Source organism: Lycorma delicatula, chromosome 9, assembly GCF_047948215.1.
Source record: "Lycorma delicatula isolate Av1 chromosome 9, ASM4794821v1, whole genome shotgun sequence".
Taxonomy (NCBI): domain Eukaryota; kingdom Metazoa; phylum Arthropoda; class Insecta; order Hemiptera; family Fulgoridae; genus Lycorma; species Lycorma delicatula.
In genome coordinates, this window is record NC_134463.1 from 54447038 (window position 1) to 54467744 (window position 20707).

General features: G+C 29.3%; 1 protein-coding gene across 3 annotated transcripts in view; it reads left to right on the forward strand.

The window, feature by feature from the left end:
• Positions 1-20276, forward strand: part of LOC142329855 (uncharacterized) — a 349453-nt gene extending 329177 nt beyond the window's left edge. For all 3 annotated transcript variants that reach the window (XM_075374727.1, XM_075374726.1, XM_075374725.1), the window contains 3 exons: positions 14413-14630; positions 16806-16942; positions 20011-20276. In XM_075374727.1, the coding sequence (XP_075230842.1) occupies positions 14413-14630; positions 16806-16942; positions 20011-20116 (461 nt within the window). In that variant the 3' untranslated portion in view covers positions 20117-20276. The remainder of the gene's footprint in view (positions 1-14412; positions 14631-16805; positions 16943-20010) is intronic.
• Positions 20277-20707: the final 431 nt, after the last annotated feature.

Consider the following 20707-nt stretch of genomic DNA (forward strand, 5'->3'; position numbering starts at 1 on the left):
TGAGTTTGGTTCTTTGTTGTGGTTCTTTTTGCAGTAAATGTTTTTTTGGGTTTTTTTTGTGTTTTCTTTAAGTGAATTCATTACATTACTGAAATAAGGTACATATATAAAAAAATCATTGAATTTTTAAATAGAATAAATATGAGAAATGAGATTTTTTGTTATAGTTTATACCTAAATTAGTAATAACTAAAAATAATTTCAATGAAAAAATATTATACACTTCAAATTCCAATCTTTTGGAAATTCTAAAATTCATTCATCACCTGTTCTTAATGAAACACTGCACACAATTCTAATAATAAGATTTTTTCAAATAGATAGTTATATTACTTACAATACTCTAGACCAGTGATTCTCAATCTTTTTAGCTCCACAACCCTGAGAAAGTAAAAATAAATATGTAATAAATTTTTCACAACCTCCCAACCTCAACCCAATGAAATCTAGATATTTAGTTGCGTTGATAGCAACAGGTATGAACATGCATGTATGAAGTATACAAACTTGAGCAATTTACAGGTTCCTACTTATGTGTATCTGCTCTAATATTCACTATGAGAGCATGCATGTGATACGTTTGAACACATTGTGCTCTCAGCAGGATAAAAGGAGGCATAAGGGATTGCAGAATACTAGTTTTTTCTGATGCCTTTATTTAAGTTTTCATAATTGTAGTTTGGTAGAAAGTAACAGTAATTGAGGTTTCGGTTTTTAGTGCACGGTCAAACAGTGCATCTTATTTTTTTTTTCAATTAGATTCTTACGCAAAATTAATAAATTTGTGAAAAGATGAAGTGAGCCATCTACATCCAGTGAATCGATTGGTAAAAAGACAAGATTGTACAATAACATCCTGACCCAATAGGGAAAGACACCCTTCAACACCCCCTCTGTTCGAGCCCTTATGGGCTTTACTGGAGGTCATCTTTGAAACCTCATTTTTTGACATATTCCAGTCCACCTTGGCCAGGATACCACCGAAGTGAATGCCATGAGTGACAGTTCCATCAATATACTACTATTTAATGAACTCAAAATAAAACTCATCTCACCGAGTCTTAAGCAAGACTGAAAATACCTAACTAAACAGAAGAATTGAAGTACGTACCCGTAAAAGGTAAAAGTGAGTTCAACACACAACACGAAACATAAAAATATTACATGGAACAATAACAACACAGTAACATTGAAACAAAACAAAACAAAGGACAAGAACAACAACAAAAATAGAATAAAAGAGCAATTCAAGCACAGAGCTCTAGATCTCCTCAGTAATCCTTTCCTTTGCTAAGTACACTATAAAACTCTCTACTATTGTCCATTCGGCCCGGCTCCTCCAGTTTACACAGAGATCCAACGCCAACCCAATAAGATCAAGCCAACAGACGTTCTCCATACCCATTAACTCATACTTCAAGCACTCATAAAGAACTTGGTAGGTGTCGTCCAATTGTCCACACTGAAGACACATCCCAGAATCTACCAGGCTGAATTTCTGCAGTCTGTCCCTAAAAGCACCATGGCCAGAAAGAAATTGCTTCACATATATATTAGGGTGCACCTAAGAGGTGTCCCGCAAACCAACAAAAATTGGAGAGAGATCATGCATATAATGCCCACCATCTATCTCATCCCATCTGGCCTGCCATAAGGCATTTCTATGTTCTTCAATTTCTCAAACTTTATCCGAAGTCAACTTACCGGACTTCTTAGCAACATACCACTGCTGCTTCTCAGACACAATCAAGTCTATTGGTTTCACACCTGCAATCACTAAGACTGCCTCCCATGAAATATTATGGTAGTCACCTGTTACCGTTAATAATATTAGGCGTTGAGCCCTTAATAATATGTCTCGATTACTTTTAGCCTATCCGCCCAAATGGGCGCCACATATAACATAATAGCCTTGCACACACCTTTATACAGAATACTCATGGTCTTACAGTTAAGACCCAAAGAAGGCATTGCAGGCCTCTCCACGATGTATTGAAAGTGCTTCTTAAATTGGAGTTTCTCATCAAGAAACACACCGAGGTACTTTTGAACCTGAACATACTTTATACGCTAGCCTGACATCGAACACGGACACACCGACTCATTGCTAAACGGCCTTTAGAAGCATCATCGTGGACTTTCCTGGGCTAAACATCATCTTGTGTTGATGACCGCACAGCTCAAGCATCCTGCAGCTCAAGTGGCTCAGAGTTCAACCTCCCTCCGCGAGCTTCCTTCGACCAGCAGGAGCCAATTGTCAGCATAAGCCATGGTGCAACACCCGCTGGGCAACCTCAGCCACAGGAGAGAACCAAATTTTACCACCCACAGTAATGGACCCAATACGCTGTCCTGGGAACATCCCTTAGACAGCATCTTGCCAACTTCATGGCTGCCCTCGCGGAGCGCACATCCCAATGATTGAAGTAACTTTGCATAATTTGCAATTCACTTACAGTACATTCTCTCTTTTGGAGTTGGTAAATAGCAGAAGGCCACCATAGATTATTAAATGCTCCGGAAATGTCTAGGAATATCCCCAGGACATATTGCGTCTCACTGATTGTTACCACACTCATCACACAGAGTATGGCATCCTCTGTACCCTTTCCGGGACGAAACCCGTACTGATTCAGCAGACATAAGAATGTCCTTTCATTGTTTGTGTCCCAAGACCTATATACTACACCCCAGGGATCCCTGTTCCCCTGTTCATGAACAAAGGAATGCCAGGAGTCCAGACTTTACTTTATGAAAGTAATGACACCTCAGAGTCCTGTATTCAGCAATAAGGATGGCTCGCTGTTACGGATCACCCTCACCCTCAAAAGCTCTGCGCAAATGACAAACTGCCCTCTTCATGTCAGACAGCTCCCTATTCCACCATGATGCAATCCTCTCTCGACCGGAACTTCAGGGAATTGAACTCTCAGCGGCATCAAGAAAAGCCGCTGATAAACCAACTGCCAGATCATCCAAATGCAAGACCAGACTCCAATCTAAAATTCAGAGCCTGGTTGAAAGTAAATCAACAAATTTCTTCCATTCCGCATGCCTGTGCAGGAAACAACCCTGCTGAACCAAAACGTTACATCTGCGTCTGTCACTCAAGCCAACAGCAATCTCATAGACAATCAATCGACAATCGGTCTAGCAATCATCAACTATCTTCCAATTACAAACATTGGCAGGGATAAACCTAACAACAGTAACATCGATGTTTGTTCCACCAAAGAATCGACACCTATCTACCATACCTGCATAGGTGGGCAACTCACTAATTACCTTATATACCTGTAGATCATGCTGAGCCAAAAAGCTCTCTAATTATTTGCCAACATCAGTGAAACCGCAATGCCACAAGAGTGATTTAGAATCCACATCGACGACTAAATCCTTCTTCATATCTCGAACATTACGAATTCTCAGGTTCTGCCTATATATCAAAGGACGACCTGAAACTCATCCTTCATATCCTTAGTTGTTTTAGTAGTTGCCCCATCCTTTAGCTTGACAAACACAATCTGTGGCTGCTTACAGGACAGACTGGCCTCCCACCTCCCTTTCAGAACCTCCGTGTAGTGTTTACACAGTGAAACCATGGTGGGGTGGAAACTATCTCCCTCACCACCTCTTCTCACCTCAGGTTTAATAGCCAATCTCTCATAGCCTTGAGCCAAGGCCTCATCAATGGTTTTGAGTTCTCTGAGTGCTCTGATCTTAGGGACTATCTTGCGTAGCACATTAGCCTTATCACATCACATCTTTTGCTTCTCCAAACACTGAATTAAGAAGTTATATTTCTCTTCAAACGCCTGCACTAATGGGACCAAACCTCCAGCCCTCCCATTCAGAAAACTTCTCCATCATTAACTGACCAGTACACTTCCTAGCCCGTGAAGAACCAGAACCACTTGCTCACAACCCCTCATCCTCAGAAGCGGATAAAGAATTGTAGAGCCTAACCTCAATCGTCTCCATAATCTCTTCGCGAGGTTTAGCCGGCTTGGACTTATCCTTTTTTACTTCAGTTTCAGACATTTCCGAAATAATAAATGCAACAAAAACAGTAAACTAAACATTGGTAATTAATTAACACTAAACACAAAATAAACAAAAACAATGTTTGCTTACAAAGTACAAACATAAACACATAAAAGCAATTGGTTAATAACAACCACATACACTGATGACATTGACTAACAGCAGACTACGTACAAATAAAGATAGTTGCTTTCATCAATAGCTGTTGAAAAGAAAATAACAGCTAACTTAATAATAAATAAATGTCAGAAACTGAAGTAACACTAAACAATAAAAGCAAACAAAAATAAGCAAAACATAGTAGAAATGTTGGTTTCACCCCTGGGTGTGCAGTTCAAAGGGAATTTAAACTACAAACCAAACTAGCCTAGATAGCCTGTCACGCTATCTACACAAATAAACATCAAACAAGACTAATAAAATACTCCAGAAGCCCTAAAACAAGTACAAAACGATAGACCAAGTCATAGTGAACACAATCAACTAACAAACCATAATATAACAAAGTTATACCAAATAATTATCCAAGTAGCGGAGCCTAAACACAAACTCAACCTTTCCTACTCATGTTGCATGTTGAACTTATTGTACAATGACAGTTATTTAAATTATTGTTTTACCTCACTGTATGGAAAGCCACAGTGCATTGTTTGCTTTCAAGTCCTCACCGATGAAAGCATGAAAAGCCATCAAAATTAATTCAACACTTGGAAACTAAACATTCAGATCATAAAAGCAAATCCTTATAATTTTTTGAAAGAAAATTACTTTGAGAAATCAACACGTTTCTATTTTTAAATCAAACTATTCACGTAGCATTAAGAATACTAAGATGCCCTAACCTCATACAATCACAGAAAACCTCATATTGCCTGCTTCAATTCATTATGGTCAGTGTTTTAATAGGCTTGGAAGAAGCAAAAAAATTCCACTTTCTAACTGTGTCTAACTTTGTGATACTGTGTCGTTAGTATTAAGGTGAATCGATGAAATAGCTGCCGATGTTGGCGATCAGATAATTCAGCAAGTGAGTTCAAGAAAATATTTCAGTATTTAGTTTGATGAATTGACACATGTGGCAGACATTTCTCAGTTCTTTTGTTTTGTGAAATATGAATGCAGTAGGGACAGATCAATTAAAGAAAATATGTTGTTTTGAGAATCAATATCTAGTCATGCAACAGGACAATTTTTTTTATGTTTTTTTTATGAAGCTACTAAAAACTATTGCATAGATTGGACAAAATGTTGCTGTTGGCTTACTTAACTGATGTATTTTTGCATTTAAATGACTTGAATGTGAATTTACAAGGAAATGATAGAAACATTTTATTAATGACAATGTTCATGCTTTCAATAAGAAGCTTGATACTTGTATGAGGATTCAGAGCAAAAATTTTGATTTGTTTCCACTCACTTTCAATTATATTGAGAAAAATTTTCATGAAAAAGATACTATTATTCACCACAGTTTGTATAGTATAAAGATGCATAAAAATTAAAAATTTTAATGAAATTTTAGTTGGCGGAGTATTTCCCGAAAGATAAAAACGATCTCTGAAAGAGATGGTTACTGAAACCATTTAGTGAAGACATTGTTGCAGCTGTTAAGTTACCAGTTGAGATTCATAACCAGCTCATCAAAATGTCTGCCAATAACCCGTTACAATTACAATTCACATCTGAAAGTTTAGATACATTTTGGCTTGCTCATTGAAATAAATATGGAAATTTAGTCACAGAAACATGAAAATATTAATCCTTTCTTCTGTGAAAAGGTCTTACCTCTGTGAAAACGGTTGTCCATGTTTGCGTTAAAAACTAAATATTGGAATCGTCTTTTGAAAACAATTTACTCTTGTAAGTATCTAACATAGATTCACGTACGGAGAAATTTTCAAATGAAAAACAAACAACCACCTCATTAATTTATTTTCTTTATATGTATATACTTATAAATGTTAGTAAAATGTTTATAATAAAGACTTCATTATTGTTTGCTTGAAAGTTGTAGGCTAATCTTGTGACCCCCCCCCCCCATGGTTGGGAAATACTGCTCTAAACAATCAATAGACAATATATGCATGTATGATAATTAAGTTTAATAATTATAGGATATGTATGCCAACGCTGAATTTAAAAAAAAAAATTAAATTATGCATTAAATAATGCACAATTGGCTTTGAACCTCACTCATATTGTTTTACATAGAAATATCTGTACTAAAACCCTTATGTCATATCCATTGAAATACTTATTTCTTCCTCAACTGTGTAAATCATATACATTATTACTTTTCATATACATATTGAATCTATATATTTTTTGATTTGAATAACAATAATTAATTATTAACAAATTTATTTTTAGCAAGACCCAATCATAGTTTGGTAGTTGATCCTGCTCAGAGATGACCAATCACGACTCCAGACTAGTTTCCAGACATTAGTCTAAATTATGAGTATTCAGACATAAAATCATTGATATTAGAATCCAGTTTTAGTAAAACCAGCATTGAATTGGAAGCATGAACAGAGTAGTTGTCAGTAGTCATAACTGTTTATAAATAATGCTAAAGATTGTGCACCATTGTTTGTAGTTTATATACATGAATCATGTAGAACAGTATAGTAAATTAAAAATTACAACATACCGTGCATTAATATTTAGATGTCAATCTCTGCTAAACAGTCACTTATTTGTTAAACATAAAAAATCTTCCTCAATCAAACTAGAAAACAAAATAGATTTTATGTAACTCCTCTTAATAATTCACCATAAAAGAAAGAACCTTTATGCTTTAACTGCATTTTGTAACAAATTACTTGATTTTAAAATAATTTAAATGATCTTCCCACTAATTAATTAAAATAAAATATTTTTCTTTTACAAAAACAATATTAATATTTCACTTTCAAAAAATAGTAATAATAAACCTGAATTTCCTGCATTTTTAATTGTTTTCATTAACAACATCTACATTATTACAATTTTGTGTTTATTTTATATATATTTAGTGCCTTTACCATCTACCTAATATTCAAAGTTACAATTTTATATATTTATTCAAGTGTTGATGTATAATTAAACCACTTCTATTTTTGTATTTTATAATTTATTTATTTTGCAAGCTATTGTGACCAAAGTTTACTATTTTTTCCTGTGTTTGATCTGTTTGGACAAATGCAGAAGCAGACCCTTCTTCCATCCATCAAGTCAAGCATCTACCCATTGCAAATATAATGTGCATAAGATATTTTGTATTGATTAGAATAAAATATTGACTTACCATTTCAAGTTGATATAGCTTTTATACACATATATAATTTAATTTTATTTAAATGAAATATAATTTTGTTTTGTACCGCAAACTACCAATTTAGTTAAATATCAATGCAGTTTCTAACAATTATAGTATTGTACATATTAGTTATTACCACTTTATATACAAGTTACTTAAGTCAAGGCAGTGAACTTGATACACCATGATGTATTTTAAGCAGATTTATACTTTGACCTTACTAAATAATTTAAATACATATTAGAAAATCGTGTAACTGGAAAATAAAACCTTATCTTAATTATTGTGTTTAGTAATAAAATTGAATTTTGATATTTTGAAAGATAAATACAATTAATTATATGATATAATTTTAATTATTTGCTTATTTCAGCAATTATAGTATCCTTGAAGTAGTAATGGCATTAAATCACATATAAACTATGGACTATTTTTAATTTATATCGATTGTACTTTATTATAATACGATATACAATATAGTTTAATCACATTTAGGAGCAAATTTTATTGGACAGGATATAATAAACTAGTCAAGTAACCTTTTAAGTTTTTGGCTGAGAGCCAATTTTATAATTCATCACGATTTATTTTATTTACATTTTTATAATTTAAAAATAAGACTTAAAATAAAGTAAAAATACAATTTTGAATAACCTGTAAGACTTTTTTGATTTATGTTGTAAAAGAATTTTCATGGAATTTATTCCAACTGTAATTTTTTATATAATTTAATTTTATTTATAACAAATAGTATTTTCCTTGATATCAAATTCATGTTCATTTTTTTTACGGATTAGAGTTTATTTGGAAAGCCGCATTCCGTGCTTTCAAAAATTAGGATTTTATGGTTTTATTGGTTTTTAATTGGTGAATTTTATATTTTTCTTATTATCATAAATCAAAAATAAATAAATTGTCTCAATCTTTAAAATAAAAATATACCAGCAATCAATTTTTACTTTCCCGGCTGTAGCAGCTGTAGCTATAATGGGAAAGTACTAAAAACGATTAAATTTTTTTTTTAAATTAGTATTTTTAAATTTTATCCCTATAGGGGATATTTTTAAAAAATAGATTTTAATAAACAATAAATAATCACAAAACTTTTTTATTCCTATGCTCCCAAGTACAAAAAATCTTTTTTTTGTCAGATGGACATTTGTGCATTTGTACCTATGCCTATGTACATAAATATATATGTTGACATGTATTTGGTCTTAGAACTCTGGACCCAATAAATTGATTTTCTTCAAACTTGATAGATGGGTAGTACCTTCTGGAAAAGAATGAATTAAACTTTTTGCAAAAATTGGCGAAAGGTGTGAAGGTAGTTCAGTCGAAATAAAATTTCTAACTTTTACTGGGGCATTTTAGCAAAAACCTTTCTTACAACAGTTGAGATTTTTTTTATCAAGATCACAAATTATTACTAAAAAGCTTTATTTAAAAATCACCACTTCCCCAAAAAATGATTTTAAATATTTTTATTTTTTTACCTATACCTTGCTTCAGAAAATAAGTTAGCGAGAGTTTTTTGAGCTTAATTTTTTTTTTATCAATAGGCTTTCAAACCAATATAAAAATCTTTTGCTCATCTCATTTCAATGATCAGGAGTAATAAAAAATATTTTTTTTAATTATAAAAAGAATTTTTTTAAATTTGTTTTAGTTTTAAATCATCTTGTAAGATATCCATTGCATTCTATTTTTTATTTATTTTTCCTACTGAGTACATTGCAATAAGTTTAACTAGTGAACAGTAAAGCAACCCTCCCTACATGGTCCAATGAGCCCATTGCATTTAAAATGTATCTTAATCTTTTGATAACCCTTATTTTTAGTATTTTTGTTTTACCATCTTCATAGAAAATTGCAACTTTGTATATTTAGAATTATATCTTTATATTTTTTAAATATTAATAAATAATTTTACCCGAATGCTTCCCTTTGAGTATGGGACCCCAAAATGAAAAAAATTATTTTTGCATTTTCAAATTTTTGATGCTCAAAACATATCTTGATAAACAATAAAGTCATTAAAATAACTTAATCCCCCTCACCTGATAGGGAAGTTTCAATGTTAAAATTTCAATGTTAATTTATTTAAAATCAATTTTAGTGCATAATTTAGGTCTATTAATTAAAAAAGCTTCCTGATGCATAAACTCTAAATTTTCAAAAAATTGAAAATATATTTCTTTGAAATTGTGATGTTAACATACGAATATTAAACATTTTAGTTATTTCCTTATTTTGTTGACTAGCATCACTTCAAAGTATAGAGATAGAAGAACAAATTCTAACATTTACAAGAACCAAACTCCAACAGTAATAATCAAAAAACATAAGAAAGAAGCCGTAATAAAAAGGGAGTCTAACAAGGATGTTCCCTATCCCTGTTACATTTTATTCTTTACATAGAACCAGCAATTAATGATTTTAAGAATAATTTAGATCCAGAGTAACAATGCAAGATGAAAAGATAAAGATGCTACGATTTCTGATGTGTAGTAATTCTAACCAAGAGTAAAAAAGAAGAAACAGTGAATGGCATAGATGAAGTCCTACACAAGAACTACTGCATGAAAATAAACAAGAACAAAATGAAAGTAATGAAATGTAGTAAAAATAATGTAGACGGACCACTGAATATAAAAATAGGAAGAGAAAATATTACAAAGGTAGAAGAATTTTGTTATTTGGGTAGTAGAATTACTAAAGACTGACGAAGCAGAAGCGATATAAAATGCCAAATAACACAGATGAAACAAGCTTTCAAGCAGAAATATAATTTGCTTACATAAAAAATTTATTTAAACGTCAGGAAAACATTTTTTAAAGTATATGTTTGGAGTGTAGCTTTATATGGAAATGAAACTTGGACGACTGGAATACCTGAGAAGAAAAGATTAGAAGCTTTTGAAATGAGGTGCTATAGGAGAATTTTAAAAATCAGATGGGTTGATAAAGTGACAAATAAAGAGGTATAGCAGCAAATTGATGAAGAAAGAAGCATTTGGAAAAATATAGTTATTTTTTCAACTAACTATATGTATGTTGCAGAAACTTTTGTTCATTACATGAACAATGTAAGTAAATTGTTTTCATAGATAGTGTAAAAAAAAGTGATAGTGTACTTTAAATCTTAAATGTGTTAACAAAAGAAGAGACAGACTTATAGCCCACATATTAAGGCATCCTAGATAGTCGCTTTAATATAGGAGGCACATGTAGATGGGAAAAATTGTGCAGGCAGGCAATGTTTGGAATATGTAAAACAAATTGTTACGCATATAGGATGTAGGGAGTGTATACTGAAATGAAACGACTAGCACTAGATAGGGAATCTTGGTGAGCTACATCAAACCAGTCAAGTGACTGAAGACAAAAAAAATCACGGTTTCAAAAATTTAAATTAAATGATTTAAATATATAATTTAATTTTAAAAAAATGTTTAATCAGTAACATTAAAATGTATTATAACACATTATTTTTTTGTTTTAATATTCAATGAAGAAATAACTGAAGCTGTCTAACTGAACATTTTTTAATTATTTTATCATAAAAATACAAACAATGCTTAAAATGAATCACTTGAAAAAAATGTCTGTTACAATAATGAATTACATAACTTGAAATGCAATAAATTGTGAACTTTTTTACAACTAAACTGAACATAGAATAACTGAAAAATTTAATTTATATCATTTCATTCAATTCTTTGTTATACACACCTAACATATGTCTATAATTTAATGTAGGCCTTGGTATTAATATTTTTATTTTTACAGTAAAAAGGATATGTAACAAAAACAAAACAGAATTAATTTGAGATTTAAGATCAAATATGAAAATCTCATGTTACTGAGCTTCATATTACCTTAAAAGTACTAGGGAGTTAAATAAATTTAGTGGTAGTTTAGAATTAGAGAAGTTATAAAATATGTAAAGAGAAAATTAGTTGACTGATTTTAGAAGTCATACTGAATGTTAGAAGGAAATGTGTAACCAAAAATTTGGGATTGAGAAATATATATATGTGATAAAATGAATTATATATATTTCAAATAATAATAAGGTGAATGTTATATAATGATACAATATTGTGTGAGGAAAGGTAGCAATTTAGTTTAAGTCATTAGAGAGAAAAAATCATAATTAAAATAGTTAAAAATTGATGCCTGCATTTTAATTTTTATTTTGAATTAAATTATGATACACTGTTTGCAGGAGAATTTTCCAGCTATTGATAAAGCTCTTTGGGTAAGAAGCAACAACTAGAATCATCAAATGGTATCATTGTTTCAGTATATTGTGATGTCAGTGACTTGACTGGTTTGATGCAATTCACTTTCTCTTCTGTAATAATCATTTAACCTCATCATAACTTCATTAAAAAAAAGTTTATTTATTCCAAATTTTTCCCCTGCAGTTTTACTTCCTTCCATTACTATTCTTATTCTTAATAAAAGTCTCTTTTATGTAGAATAAAAGAGGCGTTTATTCTAAAATGCCTCATTTCAGAATCTCACATATGTGAATTCATATTGTTCTAATTCTGTTTGTTTTCTAGCTATAGAACTCAGCTTTCTATATATATGTTTTTAAAAGTTTTTTTATTTTTATTATTCTTAACCTCTATTTGATACCAGCAGATTTCTTTCCTCTATCAACACTAACCCCTTATTTGCTAACATACCTTTGATGTTTTCCTTACTTTTTCTGTGGCTGAATCATCCCCTTATCATGCACACAAGTAAAACGTTGTAGGAAATTGGACTTACGAATTAGTTAATTCTTTTTGATTAGTACTGTTGAAAGGCAATATATATATATATATAATCTCCGTGTCCACTTATCTGTTGTTAAATGGGTACAAGACCTCATAAAAATTTTATTTCAACAGTATTAAAGTAGATTGAAATTATTTTAAGATATTTATATCATTTTGATTCCTTTACTGTAAAACAATTTTTTTGTAATTAAACTTAAATCATATAATTCAAGATTAAATTATTTATTAAAAAAGTATATTAATAGAAATAGGTATAAATCAACACAAAACGTTTCTAAAGTAAAATTCAATTCATTTATTATTTTATTTTAACAACATATCATTCCTAGCAAAAGTGAGAGTCACTCTCACTTAATCTTCTGCAATTAGTTTGTAATCTTCAAAAAAAGAAATTATCCCACTCCTTTCAGTGTTACTGCAGAATGAATTTAAACTTTTTAAATCTCTATTCACTGAACTGATTAATTTTAAAACACTCTGACACTTTTTCAAAATCTAAGTAAGGAATAATTGTAATATCTTTTCTTTTATTTAATTACAAGTTTTATGACAGAAGTTGGCTTAAGGTATAAGATAACTTATGCTATTTTAACATAATGGAAAAAATGTACTGTAATATAAAAAACCAGTTATAATTCACTCAGGCTAATACATTTATACATTAAAAGCAACAAGTTGTGTATGTAGCACTGTAATTTAAACAGTGTTTTGAATATAATGCAAATCTTATAATCAGTTTTTATTTACATAAATGAGAAATTAAATGTCCCTCTGTTCATCCGATGTGGCCAGTTTAACATTATAAATTAAAGTACCATAGATTTTACATAACTGTCAGTAGGACTGCCCAAAAAAAGATTATTAACTAACTCTTCTATTCTGATCTCTGCAAATTGTTATGTGCAGAGGTCACACTGTTTACCCATTTTATCTCGTTTTAATTTTATTTCCCAATTTTTTCTCTTACGCTGAGTTGTACTTCAGCTTGGTATTTATCTCATTATTTTCCCTTTATGCTGCATTTCATAGTTTGTTTTACTCCTTCTTTATTTCTTTTATTCAATTTTAGTTTCTTTTTTTCATATTAACACAATTTATTTGCTATTTTTGCAACTGATGTTTAGTTTAAAATAAAAAATTGTACTTTAATTTTTTTTCTCCTGGGGTCAATGTTTTGATATCAACACTTTTGTTAAACTCTTTGCTGCTGCCATAAACAAATTTAAAAGCAAAGAGAGTACTCTATGCTATTTTTCTCTCTCTTTTATTTTTTCGCCTCTTCTTTATAAAGTATTCACGCACAGGCCATCCATAAGTATTCTTTAACTACATTTCAATGCTATATTTAATATCATTTTAATATTTTATTCTGATGTAAAATTATTCTGTTTGCTAATAATTTAAAATTATTTTTATGCTTTTTCTTAAATCAAATCAGTTTCATTTAGCAAACCTTCCACCAACTGTTTTATTCATTTGTACTTAGTATTTTAGACAATTTACAATATTAAACTGCAAACACGTCTTTTAATGCACTATAAAAAGTACTCTTACTTTTTAATAGAAAATATGAAATTATATTTGCCTACTATTTAAACCAACCTAACCTCTCTCTCTCTCTCTCTCTCTTTTCCTGTTTAGCCTCCGGTACCTACCGTTTAGATAATACTTCAGAGGATGAATGAGGATGATATGTATGAGTGTAAATGAAGTATAGTCTTGTACATTCTCAGTTCGACTATTCCTGAGATGTGTGGTTAATTGAAACCCAACCACCAAAGAACACCGGTATCCATGATCTAGTATTCAAATCCGTGTAAAAATAACTGGCTTTACTAGGACTTGAAAGCTGGAACTCTCAGCTTCCAAAACAGCTGATTTGGGAAGACGCGTTCACCACTAGACCAACCCGGTGGGTGAACCAACCTAACCTAAACACCCTTATTCAAACCTACCTCACCTAACCACCATAATAATTGGTAAGATAATATTTAATCCCTCCCTACTGCCACATTATGCCAGATTAAATAATTCACTGCTTTGTCAGTTTCTTTTCATTCTCCTTTCATCTTATCAATTTAATAATTTTTTCTCATTTGAGTGCTGTTCCTTCTCATCAGTACATTTATACACTCCAAAATTGGTTTTCCATCCTAATTTTTTGACAAAAATGATTAAATTGCTTAAGTTATTGATGTTATTAATAGTAATTATTGTTTTTAACAATGCATACAAAGGAAATCCATTTTATTTACTTTTTCTTTTTTTAAGGACGAGTAGATGCTGACTGCTCTGATAGTTCTGGTAGTGAAGGACCAACCTCATCTGCTTCTAGGAAATGTTCAAGAGCCAAAAGAAAATGCCTTTTGGGAGCAAGTAATGCACGAAGACGTAAATCTGGTCTTACTGCTAGAGAGCGTAATTTAAGAAGATTGGAAAGTAATGAACGTGAAAGAATGAGAATGCATTCTTTAAATGATGCATTTGAGGTAACAATAAATTCTTATTGATAGTAATTAATATAAATAAATTTAAAAAACTTGTCACTCAGGTAGTTTAATAATTTACATTATAATTTACAACCTTATAATTCTATGTAATTATTATTATATTGAAGGTCATGTAATAAAAATAATATCCTGAAACGTGGTTCGTGAATAATATAATATGGTGTTTTGTTGATAAAGCAACACAATATATTCTATCAATATATTAAAGATTCGGTTAGTTATTTAATTTTTAGTTGAAGTATCTTTTTTTATAAAAATAAAAAACAAATTCATAGGTTATAGATCCAATTTTAATTATATAGGAATTGTTAGGAAATTAATTTTTGCTTACTTTTACCTAAAGAAACCATTTGGAATGATACAAAATTTTAAACTTCCAATTACTCTTAAGGAGAGTTTCATGTTTACAGCACTCCTGAGGTCATACCTCTTTTCACCCATGTTTAATTTAACTATTTAGGAATTATTAAAATCATTTTTACTTAGTTTTACTATGAACATCTTGTCATATTTCAGCTTTCTAACTAAAGTTAGCAAAGCTGATGGAAGAATTAGCAATCAGTGATTCAGTGATGTCTTTCCTTACTGAATCATGTAAGTAGAATTATTCACTATTGTTACAATCATCAGAGTAATTGTACAGGTTATGTCAAGATACAAAATGGGCTGTCAGATCTTTGTTTGATATTTCAAATATTAAATATATATATATATATATATATCCATATTTAGTAAATTAAAACTATTAACTTATAAATACTTATCTTTATATTTATTAAACTGCAACTAATACTGAAAACTATACTCATAAAAAAAAGTAATAAATAACATTATATCCACCTTTATTAAACCAGATAACAAACTATTTTTGAATAATACTAATTAAGATTAAAATAAATAAAATATCCTAATTGTTTTGTACCTCCTTATATATGACATATAAAATATGTATGCTTACTGTTACATGTGCTCAAATAATTTTCATTAATGTCTTCTGGATTAATTACTTATTTTGTAATTATTTAATTTTATTTAGTATTATCACTTATTTAATTATTTTATGTATTTATATTTTTAATTATTCTAGATTTTAAATTAAATTTTATTCAAGACTTTACTCGTCTTGTTTTTTAATTAAATTGTGTATTTTGTAATGCTGCTCTGATCAAAGTTTTATTGTCAAAGTCAAACCTAGGGATTGGTTTTTCCAAATCTCTGGTTTCCCTTGATCCAGTCAGACATCTGGGGCAGATCCTTATTTTAATTGATGGAATAGCATACCTGCCGTTGATAAAATGGTTTGTAAAATGTATATTATTATACTCCAATTCGAATAATTTTTTTTTATTTATAAAAGAAATTTGTTGAAATTACATAAATATGCAAATTCTACCTGAATTATCAGTAAAGTATTTCTCTGGTTATTTGAGTTCAGGTTTGTATTTTTCCTGTAAAAAAAGGCTGTTCAAAATCCAGTTTGAATAATTATTTCTTCACAAATACTAATACTGTTAGGAAAAAATTATGAAACTAATAAGCTAAATGTCAGTAGAGAAAACATGTCACCAAGGGAAGGTCACAGCCCTTGATTAATTAATAAAAAAGAAATATTTTTTAAAATATTCAAGATAAAGGCTTTTAAAAATTCTTTGAACTTCATTTTTAACTTCAAAAAAGTAGAGGAGATTCCTCTAGTAGCCTTGTTTTAACATTTTTTCAGATAATTTTCTTTGATGACTTTTAAAATTATTTACAGAAGTGATTTGAAAATGTATTGATTATTGTTTTAGTATTGGATTTCTATAAAGTATTGATGCTACCCAACCTGATGTTAGTATAAAATTAAAAAGTATTCCATATGAAATTTTAAGTAAATTAGAAATTTAAATAAAATATGTTGATTTAAGATACAGGTTTCTCACGATTTTGTTACTTGTAAATGTTTTTGTTCAGACAGTGTATTCTTTAAGTCTCCACATATTTTAAATAAAAATGAAACTAAAGTGTAAAATAAAATAAATTTATTTTAACTAGATTGATGGTAAAAAAATATTTTTTTTTAAATACTTCATTAAATTTTAATACAGGATAACGTATAGTAAAATAATTACCAGATTAGATTTTTGAATAACTAATTAGAAAAAAATGTTTCAGCAATTACGGGAAGTTATACCACATGTAAAAATGGAAAGGAAGCTCTCAAAAATTGAAACTTTGACATTAGCAAAAAATTATATAATGGCTCTCACCAATGTAATATGTGAAATGAGAGGAGATGAGAAACCATATACGTAAGTTTTATTTATTTCTTTTTGATATGATAGATAGATTATTAAATGAAATAATTTTGTTGTTTTAACATGTTATTGTACACAAAAAAAATACAAAATAACTTGTATAAAAAAAAAAAAAACATTTTGTATATTCCAGAGAATAAAAAATTAAAAAATTTTTTTTATGGATTTCCTTTTGCTCATATAATGTGCAAATCTTATTTTTGTTATTTATTCATCGGTAAAAAATATAAATAATTATAAATAAAATAAGTTTCATAACGGATAGGTAAGATGTATAATTTCAGTTATAGCCACCAAATCTCTGCCTTTCATCTAGAAGATTCTAGATTCAAATCCTATTTAGATTTGGTATTTTTCATGAGTTATAAATTTCATCTCTTATGTTTATTAAAAAGAAAGGACAGCTATTATAATTGAACATCAATGTGCAATTATTTTACATTAATTAATTAATAGAAAAATCTCTATCCTCCAAACCAAGAAACACTACAGAGACATAATAAGGAAATATTCTATCACTACAAAGTAGATCAGAAAAATAAAGAAAAAAGAATTGTTTTAAATATTTTATATCAAACATTTTTCAAACATTCGTTTTACTTCTCTAGCCTAGGGTCAAATATCATGCCTAATTTACAGTGATAGTTGTGGAGAAAAAATGAGTACAGTATACCATTATTCTCTATAATTTATTAATCATGTATTAAGAAACTAAGGTCTGACAAAGCTATAACTATTCAAGCACAATGTGTCTGGAATGATTGAATTAAATTGCTTCAACTGCATAATGTTGTGTATTGAACAGATAAGACATAGTTTAGCTTTAAACTTGCAATAAACACTTCAAAGAATTTAATAACAATGTACAGAAAAGATTTACTTACCATTTCATTGAAACAAGTGATTTATACATAATAATAAAAACTTAGAAATGATGTATGGACATAAAACAAATCCTTTTCTTAACATATATGATCATTATGAAATAACTTTTGGCCAGTTGCTGTACACACGTATTTCTTAATAAAAGAAACCATCAACAATGCATTAATTGGTACCACAATGAAAACAGCATATATATCTCTGAAGATTGCGACAAAAGTAACTGAAATCAGTCATTTCATTTCAGTTGCTCTGAAAAACAGAAATTATGATAGATTAAAAAACATTACTTTAATGTAATATGGTTCGATTTGTCATTAAAATTTGATAACTTTATGCATCAATATTTATTACATTTCAGCAGAAATGTAATGGACACTGGAACATACCAGAGGACCAAAATTTTGTCCAAAGTGACAAGTTCTACCAACTTGTAATTTCATTCCCCTACTACTAACATTCCAAAACTCGTTGACCCATGCAGTCTATTTTTTGTCAGTCGCCATTATTACGAAGTTGAGTATGCCTGCTATGTCAACGGTTGTAAAACAATGAACAGCGATTTAAATTTTTACAGTGGAAAAAGGGAATGTTAGTGGCATCCATTCTTGTCTAAAAGCCACTTACAGCGATGAAATTGTTGATCAAAGTACTGTGAGTATATGGGCAAAAACATCTTGTTCAAAATGAGCGTTGCATTACACAACAATACATCATCCACTTAGGTATTTAAAAAAAAACAAGTCAGACATATTATTTGCAGAGCTGGGTTATTGTAAAATCTGTTTGTGGTGGATGCTCTTGTGAAATTGAAATTTGAACCCTCCATATTCACCAGATTTGGTATCATATGCTTTATACAAGTATATTATATATATTTGTATTAATAGATTTACAAATATATTATATATAATTTATGTTTATTAAATATATTGTATACATTTTGAATTTTTTGGAACTTGTATTCAGTACATTTACCAGAAATTGTATTCAGATAGAGGTGATTCATTGTAACTGTGGTTGAATGGGCTTTGAATCTAGTTCATTTATTAACTTTTGGCAGTCATTGAATTTTAATTTGTTTATTTCTGGGTTTTTGGAGGTTTTTGATGTGCAGTTTACTGTTATATTGGGTAGATTTTGTTTATCACTTTGAAAGCAATATATTCATTGAAATTTGATTTTATGCAGAAATAATTAAAAATTTCACTATGTGGTTTTTTTTATATCATCTTTGTTAAAGATGCAATGTTTGAACCTACCATCTCTCCTGGTGTTCATTATAGATTATGTAAAGTGTTTGAAAAAGTTCTGCATCTTTTATTAATTAGATATGATGTCGATAAATATGTAAATTATAGCGGATTTTCTGAAGACTTTAAAGTTTGTTTTTTGTAGATTTTAAAGTTAGTTTTTTGTCTGCTTATAATTTTATATATGCTTTGCCTTGCTAAACACAATACAGACCAATAATACATTGCTGCTATTGAGCATATATAGGTTTCCTAATTACATAAAAATGGGAATCATCAATAACAATAAATATAAAGAACTTTGAAAAGTTGTTATTGAAATAAATGGCAAAACTAGATTACAGACAATAACTTTTCACAAAATGTTTCTTACAATTAAAAATCAGATGCCCATTGTGATTGTTAAACAATGCATCATCAGTATACACTGACAAAAAATATACGGAAGAAAATAAATAAATAAAGATTGACAAAAATAGAATTAATTACAATTATTAATTATTTATTGTAATTAATTATAATTATTTATTAATCAAAAGTATTGATTAATAAAAAACAGTATTTATGAAACACTATAAAACGGGTATTTATATTAAAAAATATATAATCTATTAACAATGATTATTTAGCAATCAAATGAACACCTAATTTTAGATATACTGTGTAAAGTTTTTGACCTTGTCTAGTTTTAAAATTAGAGTTTATATCAACAACCATGCCTTTAACACTACTTACAAAAAGATTGAATAAAAGTTATTTATAATGACTAATAACTGTTGTCATTTCAACATGTTTACAAAATTAGTAACTTTTTATAACTGTTTTTTTTGTTACCTACTTTGTCTATGTTTATCAATTAAATAAATATAACTAAATATAATTTATACATCTTCATATCTTTTAATATATAATAAAAATTTGTTGCAGGTTTCTTGATGTTGATTGTGGCAGCAGTGGTGGTGATGATTTAGAACAGAACAATAATTCATTATATCAAGAAAATCTTGAACATTCAACGGCAAGTCTAACGTAGCAAAATAACCGAAAAAAAGAAGAAAAATTATTAAGAATAAAGTTATTGACAACGACTAGCCACGGCACACCAAATCCGCTATAAATATATACCATTCAGATTATTACGTTAGCACCAATTTAGTTATTAGCTCTGCCTTCTTCTGCTTCTGTCGCTATTATTTCAAGCAGTTTATTTTATTTTGTTTTTTCTTTAATGTTAAGTAGGTAATTTTTATTTTATTGATTTACATTAAAATGTATGTTTTAAGTATTTCATATATGGGTGGATCAGAAAACAGAGTGAAATAAATATTTGACCTCAGCCAAAATATTTTTACAGTGCACAGGTAAATCAATATGTGCCTTCTCTTTCTGTCTAAGAGGAAACTTTCTTTATATTTCTGTAGAGTTACTACTATAGATAATGTATTGAAGACAATAATCTTATGTATTTATATTAATAAATAAAATATATATATAATCTTTATTCTCCAGTATTTTTGAAGAATTATTCATTTTCATGAACTTATTGACTTTTGTAAAGAACTTGTTCTTTTAAGTACTAGAATTATCCTATACATTCTTTCCTAGGAAAATAGTCAATTGAGAT